This window comes from Magnusiomyces paraingens (genome assembly GCF_902498895.1).
Source record: "Magnusiomyces paraingens strain CBS 517.90 genome assembly, contig: contig5, whole genome shotgun sequence".
Lineage (NCBI taxonomy): Eukaryota > Fungi > Ascomycota > Dipodascomycetes > Dipodascales > Dipodascaceae > Magnusiomyces > Magnusiomyces paraingens.
Window position 1 is genome coordinate 2,140,907 of NW_022474071.1, and position 12,573 is coordinate 2,153,479.

The window sequence follows — 12,573 nt, forward strand, 5'->3', positions numbered from 1 at the left end:
ATAAAATTTGTAATTCATTCTTTAGTGATTAGAAATAAAGAAGAAATAAATGATGTAGTTTTTAGAAAAAAAGAACTTTTAATAACTAAATAGTTTCTAGAAGATATGTAATCTGCAAAAGATTTCACTTTAGGGTAAATAAAAGTTTAAACAATTTCAAAAGAAGCTATTCCAAGCAATTGCTAGATTCAGTCGCTGTGAAAAAAATTGAAGTTATAAATAAATGGTGGTTATAATGAAGGTAGATCTTGGATAGAATAGATATAATATGAAATCGTAGATAGACTTGGGGAGAGAGTAAGGGAAGTCCATTATAGCCCGTCAATGTAACTATGCATACAAATGGGAACTGAATCTTGTAAAGATATCGATAATAGAGATGATTAAAATGATCTATTTAAGATAAGTTAAAGATGAAAAATATTATTAGAAAAGCGCTGAATGTAATTAAGCTATTTCTTATCCGCAAACAAACTTCGCTGTGTATTTTACGATTAGTGTACCGGTGTACAGAGAGAGCAGCATAGCGACAAGAATTACTTATAATACCAAGTTATTCATGCCCTTGTTGAAGAAGGCTTCTCTCTCAACACAGGCTTTGGTAGCAAATTTTTTCGCTAACGGATATTAATTTAAATTTCAAGGTTTAGTGCAGTAAATTTGCCAGTATTTAAAAACTCAACTGTTTTTACAGTATTGATCAAAGAACAAACAGCATATAAAGGATTTCAAAATTTTTCAGATGGTTTAAAAGTAGGATTTGACAAAAATTTTTTTTCCAGCCGTCAATATTGGTATTATTTTTTATTTAAACTTGGTGGCTTTTTTTTGTTTTTAAAAAAAATAAATTTTTTTAAAAAAATTGAATTCAGAACTTTTTGTAAAAAAAATGAATAAGGAAGGGGATGACTTAATCTTCCTAGAAAAAACATAAATGACGCGTAAAGCTGTGTAAAAAAAATAAACTTTGATAAAAGTGATCCATGAAATGAGCAGTGTATAAAACAAGCATAAGAGGGAAAACCGAGAAACTCCAGAAAGTGCACAAAGTGTCTTAAAAACGCATCTTTTTGTTTTTAGGAATTTTTTCCTTAAAATCTTAGGGCTAAAGAATCATTAAAATGTTGAAATAAAAGGATTGGAATAGTTACAAGATTTAAATAAAAAACGACAAAAGAGTTTCTAGAAATCCATGTTATCGTTGGTTATTCTATTTTTCCCAGATGTTAAATTTTTTTTATTTTTACAAAAATGAATTAATGTAGTATATGAAATATACTTTTGGTGCTTTTCCTTCTTTTTAATATTGATGAAATGAAGATTTGTTAAAAACACGTTAATGTATAGGGCTGCTGGAGTAAATATTTCCTTTTAAATTGTGTAAGAAGGAATACAAATTTTTTACCATCATTAAAATTTTATTTATTTGTAAAAAAAAGGGTCAAGGAAATTTATTTTATTTTTATTTCATTTCATATATAAAAGTATATATTTTTGCAAAAATTCAAAATTTTATTTTGATTCAATTTATTTGTACTGTGAGAACCGGGGTAAATTGGACTTGTGTTATCTCAAAATGGAAGGTATGAATTCTATGCGGGATGTAAAACATAGATGTTGATTAAAGTTTACTTGTTAACCTCACAAAAAATATATAAAGTCATAAAAATCCTTCTTTTTTTTAATTTTTTTAATCTTTATTTTTTTTTTAAAAAAAAAATATTTGTATCGTATTTATATATGTTCCCCTTTGCTTTACTTATTTAATTGAATCTTTAATTGAATCTTTAATTTCATGAAACAATTTCGGTTTTTAGCATAGACTCAAAATTTCAAAACTTTCCCTTTTTTCTTTCCTTTTATTATTAAAATCTGCTTTGTTTCTTATTCTTTTCTTCTTTTACTATGCCTTCCCCGCTTTCTACACCACCACCAGAAAAGAATGCTGCTTTTTCTTCTTGTATCGTTAATTCAAATGGAGACTCATCAGCTATTTCTTTACCAACATTTGAATTTCCTTCCTGCCAATTAGGCCAGGATTCTTTTGCGCAGCCTGGTATGTCTGAAAAATTGGCTTCACCACATTACTCTGAATCCATATCGCTTTCTTCTTCAAATGAAACATCTCCTCTTCCATATTTGGAAGACATTCAGTTTTCTATTGTCATTCCTACCACAACCGATACTTCAGCTCTTCAGGCTTTGACGTCAGCCTCACAACATCACACAGATCTTATGTTTTTTGATCTTGAATCGCATGTAATCCCAACCACTCTGGAAAATTCGGTGATTGCAGCACCAATTGTTGCGTCTTTTTCATCAACAAATCACTCGAATGATGAGCCTGTGACAATACCTGGCCATATCCCCACGCACTTCAATAGCCATCGTCACCACTTTCCAGGCCAAATTTCATCCGAATCATGTTTTACCAGCACTACATATAGTCACACTCCATTTTATATCTCAGACCCTTCTGAGGAAGGGGTTGTAGCGGCAAATTCTACAATGAATGCTGGCTCTATTAGCGTAACGGCAACTTCGACTGGCATTAATAGTTTACATTCTTCTGGACATAATATTGATGGGTATATTAAATACTGCCACCCTTATATATCTGAAGAGCTAGTGGGGGGAATTAATGACGCTTCTAGAGAAGCCGGATTTGAACTTGAGGGAATTGCTGCTAAAGTAGCTTCAGAAGTGAGCAGTAAACTCGATTGCAAGAGCCAAGGGTTGAAAGAAAAGCCCGCGGAGCCAGTTGTTGATAGTGATAATGTGTTACAGCCAAAGGAGGAGCCAAAAGAAAAAACGAGTGCCAAAAAACTTAAAAAGAAGGCAGTCATCCCTATTAACAGATTACAGCACCAGCACCAGCGACAGCAGAATCAGAATCAGAATCAGAATCAGAAACAGAAACAGGAGCAGCCGCCATTGTCCATTGGGATTTCTAATGCTATTGGCGACTCCACTATAAAAGCAACGACAAATACTACTACTGCAGCAACAATAGCAAGCACTACATCTACTAGCACAAAAGTTCCGACGGAAATCAAGTCAGAATCTTCTAAATCTACTATAAATAACACACCAGTACCAAAGCTCAAGCGGAAAAGAACTACTCGCCGGCGGCTAACTGTTCATCAAAAGATTGCACATAATAAAATTGAAAAGAAGTACCGCACCAATATTAATGAAAAAATTTTTGGGCTACAAGATCTGATGCCATCGTCATATATTACAGATTTTGGGGTCAAAGATTTTGACCAACTTACTGAGGAAGACAAGAATGTGCTTGCAGAGGAGGAAGATGATATGATGATTAATGGTTGTGTTGAGCGGACAGTTGAGCAGAATGTGCGCCCAAATAAATCGAGCATTTTAGAGCGAGCAGCAAATTACATCATGTATCTAAAGAGTACAAACTATTATCTGCGTCAGGAAAACTGTTCACTGTTGAAGGGAGAAGACTTATGATATTAGTGCAAAACTTTATGTGAATAATTTAGTTTTTATTTTGTTATAGTAATGCAATTTTTCTTTTCATTGATTTGATCTGCAATCGAGGGAAAAAAAACTTGAAAACGAAGAGCCTGTACTAAGATTTTTGTTTCATAAATCACTTAATCTATGAATTTATTTTGAAGAACTAAGGTACTAATCTAGCCTTTCAAAGCTTAAAGACATAAAAATAAATTTCTAGAAAGGATGCTAGAAGGCTTGTCGAATTTATTAAGAAAAGCTCGTGAAAAACAAATATTTAACGTTTGCTTACTTGTTGCCGCCGTATAAAGGTATTGGGTAAAATAGAATGGAATGTACTCAGAAATTGTTTATTTATAAAGGATCTCATAAAGAAACCTCCTCAAAAACAAATAAAGACAAAGGCAGGGGTGATTAAAAGAAGTTTTGAGAGCTGTGGGAGAGTTGTTGAAAGACAATCCATTGAAAGATGGTATGTTTTTTTTCTTAATGAAATTAAAAACTAAATACTATCATTGAAATAAATTTATTTTTACTTATAATAATTATGAATATGCTCTTATATTATCTATTTAATTTCTAATATTAGAATTAATTGTAATTAAAGATTCGAGTTCAAAATTGAACTAAAAGCTCTGAGAAAGTAATAGATACCCCTTTTTTCTTTAAGAATCCATTAATAGAAATATATAAGGAAGAAATAAAAATATTCATGAGTTCACCAAGATTTTTTCCTCAATTTAATTTTATTTTTTATTTCCGGAAGAAAAGAAGTTATTATTAAAAGATGATTTTAAAGTTTCTCATGGTCTGAAGAATAAATTTGTTTCGAAAGAATAAATAAATAAATAAATCAAGTCAATGAGTTGAACTTGTTTACATATCTTCATTTTTCATTTTATACGGACTTCCCTTTAATTCAAACTTTGAACACAATAATTGGCCTTGTTTGTTGAGAATCGCTCAACATATATTTTTTTCTTTTTGTAACTAGCTATCAGCTATTCTTCATAATGAAGAATTGATTCATGAGTGCTAATTTGTTTACAGTTTGATAAGAATTTTTAAAAGCCGGCCCGGTATTACTAAACTTATGCGGTTGCAATTAAGCTCATAACATTATGATTGGCCTTTTGGGGAACTTAAACGAAACTGAGTCAAGTGAAACAATGACAATCACTTTTGTTTTTTGATTTTTCAATAATACTGAAGAAAGCACAAATGAACATTAAACATTATTAAAACCTGATGAAGCTTTATTTGTGTAAAGATTAAAATAATAAATATAGTCAAGGAAAAAAATGGAGAGAAAAAAAGAGATGCTGAGGGGAAGGGGAAGGGGAAGGATCAATTATAACTAAATCTGTTTTTTTTTTTTTTTTTTTTTTTTTTGATGTTAGTTTTTTATTCGCTTTTTTTTTATGTTTAAACAATATCGTAAAACACTAAACTTTTTTTTTATTTTTCAAACAATCGATCATGTGCAAGAAACTCTCCCGGTGTTGACTTTCCTGTAAATGTTTCTTTTCTTCTAATACAAACTCTTTTATATAGGGAAGCTTTAGGGAAGCTTTAGACTAAAGTTATTAGAATGAAAGGGGTAATAAAATGTTTGTGAAAAAAAAAAAGGAAATGGTAAGAGAAAAAAATGAAATTTTCATTTAAGAAAAGGTTAGAAAAGTTACAAGATAATTTTCTATTAAAAATAATCAAAATAAAAAGCAAATGTTAGAAATAAATATAATAGAAATCGGACTAGTTTTTTCCAGTTTCATTTTTTTTTATTTCACTTCACCTTTTTATTTTGTTTGTTTCACTGAGTTTTCAACGGCTGAATGTACGTTTTATCTCTAATGAAAATGAAAAAAAAACAGGAAGTATTGGTTTACTTGAAGCACTCAAGTTTATCGCATGAATCCAGTCAACTATTATAATTTATTCTAGAACAAATGGAAAGGGGAAGGATTAAAACAAGCTTTGTTATAGAATCCATGAAATATCTAAACAAAGTATAATAGCCAAACATTGAACTTATATAAAAATATATGGTCAAGTCTATAACCATAAGGCTATCACGCTCAAGTAATATGAAAGTCAGTTTAAGTTTTTCGTTAGCTTTGAATCTACAATTAATTTTGTCATAGTATATCTTTTGTTCAATTTATTTTAAAAGAGCTGAAGGACTCATAAATAAAATCTCTTAATTTTATGCTTAACATAATTTTTTAGAATATTGGGAAAAAAGTTATTAAATCGCGGCTTAGTTTCTGGTTGTTTTTGGTGAGATTATCTAACCGTTAAAAGCTAAAGTATATGACAATAGATTCTTTTTAAGCACTTCCTTTTACCATTAACAGACTTGAAAAAAATGATAATTATATATTGAGTTTTATAACCGGATGGTGGATACAAGTAGCAGCCGTTTAATGAGCTTGAAGAGAACTTTTAAAGCCTTGCTAAGGCTGATATCATAGTAGACGAGGGATCTTACAAAAACGGGCGAAGGGCTTTAACATACGGAAGAATTAATAAAAACAGAAGGAATTTTCATAATTATATAGAATCAAAACTCAATTGAAAGGGAAAATGGTTGATATTTGAAGAAGAAAAAAAAAAGAGAAATGGAAATAGAAAAAATTTGAGGTTGAAAATTAAAAAAAAATAGTGGTGGAAAAAATCCAAACTAACCAATGAATATGAGTCTTTGCTTTCGATTCAAGATATTCACTTTTGTAGAAAGTAAACAGGGAATATTTAATAGATGTAAACATTATACCATATTTCTTGGCTATGCACATACTTGTTGAATAAAAATGAGAGGTTTAAGCCTCACATGCTAAAAACAATACAAAAGGCATTGAGGGACATAATGGCGTATTGACAGGCTGGCAACATTTGAAAACTAAGGAATAAAAGATCATATCTGACTATATATGATGTTATCAAGCAGCAAAGCTATTTGTTGTTATTGTTATTGCTATTGCTATTGCTGTTGTTACTGTTGACCGGATTAAAACTAAAATTCTTTAATGTCTTGAATTAAAAAAAATAAATAAAAGCAAATGCACAAAAGAAATGGGTTTGGCAGTGCACTCAAAATGCTATTCGAGAAAAAAAAACACAATATTTAGGGCCCACTCTGTAGCCATTTTTAATTACACAATAGCGTGTCTATTTTAAAAGCAGGCGTATATTTATTTTTTTGGGCTAAAGAGTCGAGGTAAAGAAAAAGTGTGAAAATGTAAGAGGATGCACTTTGAGGTTAATTGTATTTTAGGGAAAGATACAGAAAAAAAATAATACAACTTTTTTTTTAAGATTCTAGAAAACCTGGGTTTAAGTACACGGCTATGGTTCTATTCTAGAAGCACAAAATATGTGAAGATATTTCCTAAGATGTAAATATATTCAAAGTGAGACTTAATTGAAACTGTATATTGAATGAAAAAAGAAGATGCCATTAAAATGCAGTAAAATGAAAAGATTCTAAAGATTAAAAAAAAGTAATAAAAAAACCTAATCTTTCAATATTTTCTTTTAAATGAGTTTTCAAAACAGTTTCTAATACTTTATTTTTTTTTTACGCTGATATTGTTTTTTTTACGCTGAAAGGGATTTCTTTAAAAGCTGAATAAAAGTTCAAGTATCTTTTCTGGCTATAGAACTCTGATTTCTAATTTTAAGAGAAAAAATAAGTGCATATTAGTAAAATTAAAATAAATAGAAAGCATAGACGTCCAATAACTCTAGCAAACCCTATTTGTATAATAATACTTGCTGTATTTATTGATTTATTTTTTAGGTATTATAGTTCAATATAATAAGTTTTTTTTTGTATTTAATAATTACAAATATATTTTTCAATTAAAATTCCTTTTTCTCTTTACTTAACTCATTTTTCTCTCTTGCTCCACCACCACCCCCTATATGCCAGCTGCGGTATGCAAAAACTTTTTTCTTTTCTTTTATCCTTTCCGCATGAGTGTACCAAAAAAAGGAGGAGGTGAGAGGCTCGGAGTAGAAATAGATAGAAGAGTGGTGAATGGATATTATTAAGATCGTGTCTGTGTGGGTGGGCACTTAAAGCACTGAGAAACATACACTCAAAGTTTAAAAAAAAAAAAAAAAAAAAAAAAAGGACTACATTTTAGTCAGCCTGCGACGGCACCATAAAAAAAGTTTAAAAAACGTGTTGAAAAAAAAAATGAGGTCAAGAGTATCGCTTAGTTTCTTATACATGATCAACACTCCAAAAATAAAAAATTAAAAAAAAACAAAATTATAAAAGCTTGAATTATATCTTTCATGCTATTTTTAAAACTGAATAGGTGATGATTAGTCATGGAATTTTTAGAGTTAGGGTTTATTATGAAATAAGAAAAAACAAGAAATAGTGATGATATTGAAGGAATGAAAGTAATAATTCTGTTGCTACTGAACAAAATATATATAAAAAACTATTCAATAATAAAATATCTTTTGTTAAAATAATAAATCATAACGTTTGTTTGTTACTGTCCTTTTTTTCTTTTCTTTCTATGTCCTAATTCACTTTGAATTTAACCATTTAAGATTCATTTTGAATTGTCAAAACGACTTGTAAATTTTGAAGAATTATTTCAAGATAAAAGGAAAAAATATTTAAAAAAGCTATGTTTATACAACTACAAAAAAAAAACAAGATTCTGCGTAGGGTATGTTTTTAACCCAATTAGCAACACTCTTTGACTTGGACTTAACAATTGATTGGGTACATATTTTCCCTCTCTTATGTTAGCCGCCCATTTTACATTTGAAAAAAAAAAAATTCCTACGATCAGATGACTGTGGTTTACGAGACAAATTTGATTTATTTAAGAACTGGTTAACGTCATAAGAGCAATTCTAGAATAGAAAATTAGCAATGAAACCCTGGTGACCGATATAATAAAGATTGCTACTAAAGAGGAGAAGTGCCTATTATATTTACAGAATTTATTATTATTCAACATTCTATAGTTTTTTTTTAGACCCATCTATTAGGTTCATCTTTCAAACATTTTGTTTTTTTGTTTAACTTTGTTTTTGTTATTGAATACAACCATCGGAGGATATTTTGTGTATAGATATGTAACCCATGAACTGAATGTTTCTCCAAGATGCCTTATAACAGAAATTAGATTGTATTTTTGAATAAAAAATGGCAATTCATAAAATTCATAACATTTTAAATTGCAAAAATATATAAGAAAAGAAAATAAAGAACTGAGTGTGTTTGTTTTGTACACTAACAATTGAGCTTTTGAAGTAAGAAAAGAATTTGAGTAAACCTAAGTATATTGCTTTTAAATTTTTTTTTACTCTAAATTTTTCTAAACTTTATTGAATTCAGTTTTTTTTTTTTTTTTCTTTTTTTTTGAAATATTTATACACTTTGAACAAATTTGATTTATTGATATTGTCTATCTGTTTGTTAGCGACTAGCTTTTTTTTATTCAGTTTTAATATATATTTCAAAATATCAAAAGAATTTAAAAATCTTGTTTTAAAATTATTTTTAACTATTTGATTAATTTTTTTTATTTTCCATTTTGATTGTCAAGGTGAAAGAGATAAATTCATTTCAATGCACATTTTAAATCGTTTAGAAAATGAGAAGAGGGTCTGAATTAAAATATTAAAATAAGATAAATGGAAACAAATAAAAGTTTTTTTATATTTAAATATCTGATTATGTTTTAAAAGGTGCAATTAATAAATACATATATCTTATTAAATTGTTATATAGATGATAATCTATTTATGAATAAAAAAAGTTGATAGAAAAATAAAATATATGAAATATATGAAATACATGAAATGAAATGAAATGAAAAAGATAAGTTATTGACAGCAATCAATACTTTTGATATAGAGGAATTTTTTTGTTTATTATTTGCTTTTATTCAAGGGTTATGGAATTATATAACATCAGCATCTGTGCTATCCCTTTTGTTCTTACAATATATATCTTTTCGTATTACACAATATATTTATAATTCGACTTTAATATTACATCTCCAATAACCAAAAAATAATTCCTGATGCCAACTTACAAGGAAAATAGTAGGGTCAGATACCAAACCCTCCCCACTTATATCCATTTGTCTTCATCAAAGCTGTAATTGTATTTTTTGTTCCCTCCAAGCAAAGATAAAGCTTACAATTTTTTTCAGCCAATCAAACTTTTTAAGAAAGTTGTGGTGTTTGTCCATCTTTGAACATATCAGTTTCAATTCAATTCAATTCATTTCAATTCATTTCAATTCAATTCTTTTCTTTTCTTTTCCTTCTTCTTTTTCTTTTTCTTTCAGCAAATGAGACTCAATGTGTTTAGCTGTCTCCAGCTCTCCACATTTGCAGTTATAACGATTATTTTTAATTTCAAATTTTTTAAACAATGTTTTAAAGTAGCTATAACATATTTGCAGCTGTGTAATATTACTTGAGATCCTTCAACTATCTTTCTTCATAATCCCTCTCGTGATTATTTTTAGAAGGATTTATTATTTTTTCTAACAAGATGAGACAAGTTTATTTAAAGAATAGAAGAACTGAGAATATATATATAAGTTTTTATTTTTTTTTTTTCATTTAAAAACAATTTTTTTTATTTTTATTTTTTTTTCTTCAAATTTCAATGTATAATTTAGAAATTTAGAAAGAATATTCTTGGTATTTAAAAAATAAACATTGGTTCGCTTGGTTCGAAATATTGTTTAGGATTTCCAATCCAGTAGTTACAACCGAACAAAACCCTAACCACAAAGTGTGTAACTCTTAACAAATCAGATAAAGAAATAATATCATTTAAATCTTAGATTTAAACCCTAACGGTTTGGTATCACTGTTAAAAGAAGCGAATCAAAAAAAAAAAAAACATTTCCACAAAAAGACATTTGATAAAACTGAACTCACCTTAGATACACTGAAAAAAATTTTTTTTTTTTCATGTTAATAAACTAGCTAGTTTACAACTGGAATTAAAATTACAGACGGTTAGCATGATATTAATGCAATTAAAGAGGCTTGCGAACTTTTAAGGAATCATTTAGAAATGGGAGATTTACCGTGCATAATACCAAAAGATTGTTACTTTTAGAATGTAAAGATTAACCGAAATAATGCTTGAGTAGAAAAAAAGAAGGAAAAAATAAAGGAAGAAATATCTATAGTTTCCTTATAATAATAATTTTTTTTTTCTTTAATGCCAATTTCATTCAATATTTTACAAGAAATAGGACATTTTTTTTTAAAAAAAAAATTGTATAGAAATTGACGGATCTACGTGTAAATTTCGGAAAATATGTTATTGATTTAGTAATTGGTTAAATCAAAGGTCTATCCATATTGTTTAGCAACTGACACAGTGATGAGCTATTCAAAAGATCTTTACTGATTGATAACTATTTCATTGTCATTTCATAAAGAAACATTTCAGCTAAAGAGGATGTATTTGATTTCCATATCAACAATGTCATTTAATGAACCAAATCTTTTTTTTTTTTTTCCATAATACTCAAACTGCATTTCAATTTTGTGACTTTCTAATTTATTGCTCTAAACTAATGAATTACAATTTTCGATGATTATAAACCCCATCTTTTCAAAGAAAATGGATTTACAAATAATATACCATTTTGATTGCTCATTTTTTCCATTTTTCCATTTTTCCATTTTTCCATTTTTCCATTTTTCTTTTTTAATTATCAATTATAATTTACTATCAATGTAAAAAAAGCAAATTATAGTTGTTTTTTACATAACCAACTGACAGATCCCAGTTGACAGTATCTTTTCTTGCAATGTTTCATTTTTTATTTTATTTTACAGCGCATGTCCAAAGACATGATGAAAGGACAAGGCAACACAAGTAAAGTTTTTTTTTTTTTTTTTTTTTTTTTTTCAAACAATATTGGAAAAGAAGAACAAGCAATTTTTTTTTGTGATAATCTTTGTGTAGTTATGATACAACGGAATTTGGAACCCCATGACAACTATGACTGAAAGTTTAAAAAAATCTTAGATAAGGAATTGATTAAGTATTTAGTAAATTAATTTTGAGGAATTACCATAGTGATTCATTTTTTTTTATTTTTTTTTTTTTCAAATGTTTGACAAGATATGGATATCTAAAATTTTTTTGCATAAACTAAAAACGAGGCCTTAAGTAAAGTGTTTTTTTTAATACCCCCCCATGATCAAATCAAATGTTCAGTATCATTAATAAATTAATAAATTAATAAATTTCGTCTTAAAGTGTATCATTCATATTTAAGAGTCAACCGTTTATTTAATTGAATGAAACCTTTCTGCACCGAAATATAAAAGAGAATAGGCATTTTATATTATTTTTATTTTTTTGAAATCAATTTCATGCAAGAATATTTACTTATTTACCTATTTTATGTTTCATGTTCTCTTTTTTTTTTTTTTTTTTTTTGGAGGTAGTAAGAGAGTAGGATATTGGATATTATTATTACTATGGCAGATTTGAGCCAAAATAACCCCTCTCTCACGCAATTCGATAGATCAAATCAATGGCCATATAGATTTATACTCCATGGAGTATAAGTAAACTGCACTTTGAGACTGGATTGTATAATATTTTTTAATATCTTTTTTACTTTATATCTTTTTTTTTTTTTTCTTTGGTTTCAATGAGACTTGGGAATACAATTTATGGCTGGTATCATTTTTCTTTTTTTTTTTTTTTGCAATTTTCTTAAGGCCTTGATATCACAGCTTTTGAATTTTGATTTTTGACTTTTAATTTGTTAAAAAAAAAATCTAAAAAAAATTGAATTGTTGGCAGGTAATCTATTTCCATATTTATTTTAATAGTTTTTTTTTTCTAGAAATCAAAACAGTAACAGAATGAATGAATGAGTCAATCGAAGTTTTCAAAAAAATTTGATTGATTTTTCCACAAATTTTAGCAATCGGTACCCTCTCTCCGATATCGCTGGCAAATCATCTTGAAGGGGTTTGTTATTTTTTTTTATTTATTTTATTTTATTTTCTTTTTTTTTCTTTTTTAAAAGTACCATTTTTAGTGAAAGTGAAAGTCAC

The 12,573-nt window shown here is 28.0% G+C and overlaps 1 protein-coding gene across 1 annotated transcript; it reads left to right on the forward strand.

Annotated features, from left to right (window-relative positions):
* Positions 1 to 1,905: 1,905 nt before the first annotated feature.
* Positions 1,906 to 3,477, forward strand: SAPINGB_P006318 (uncharacterized protein; the record flags this gene model as incomplete). Its single annotated transcript, XM_032001029.1, has 1 exon — positions 1,906 to 3,477. One exon carries the CDS (start codon positions 1,906 to 1,908, stop codon positions 3,475 to 3,477), a length of 1,572 nt encoding a protein of 523 aa, XP_031856920.1.
* Between the last annotated feature and the right edge of the window lie 9,096 nt (positions 3,478 to 12,573).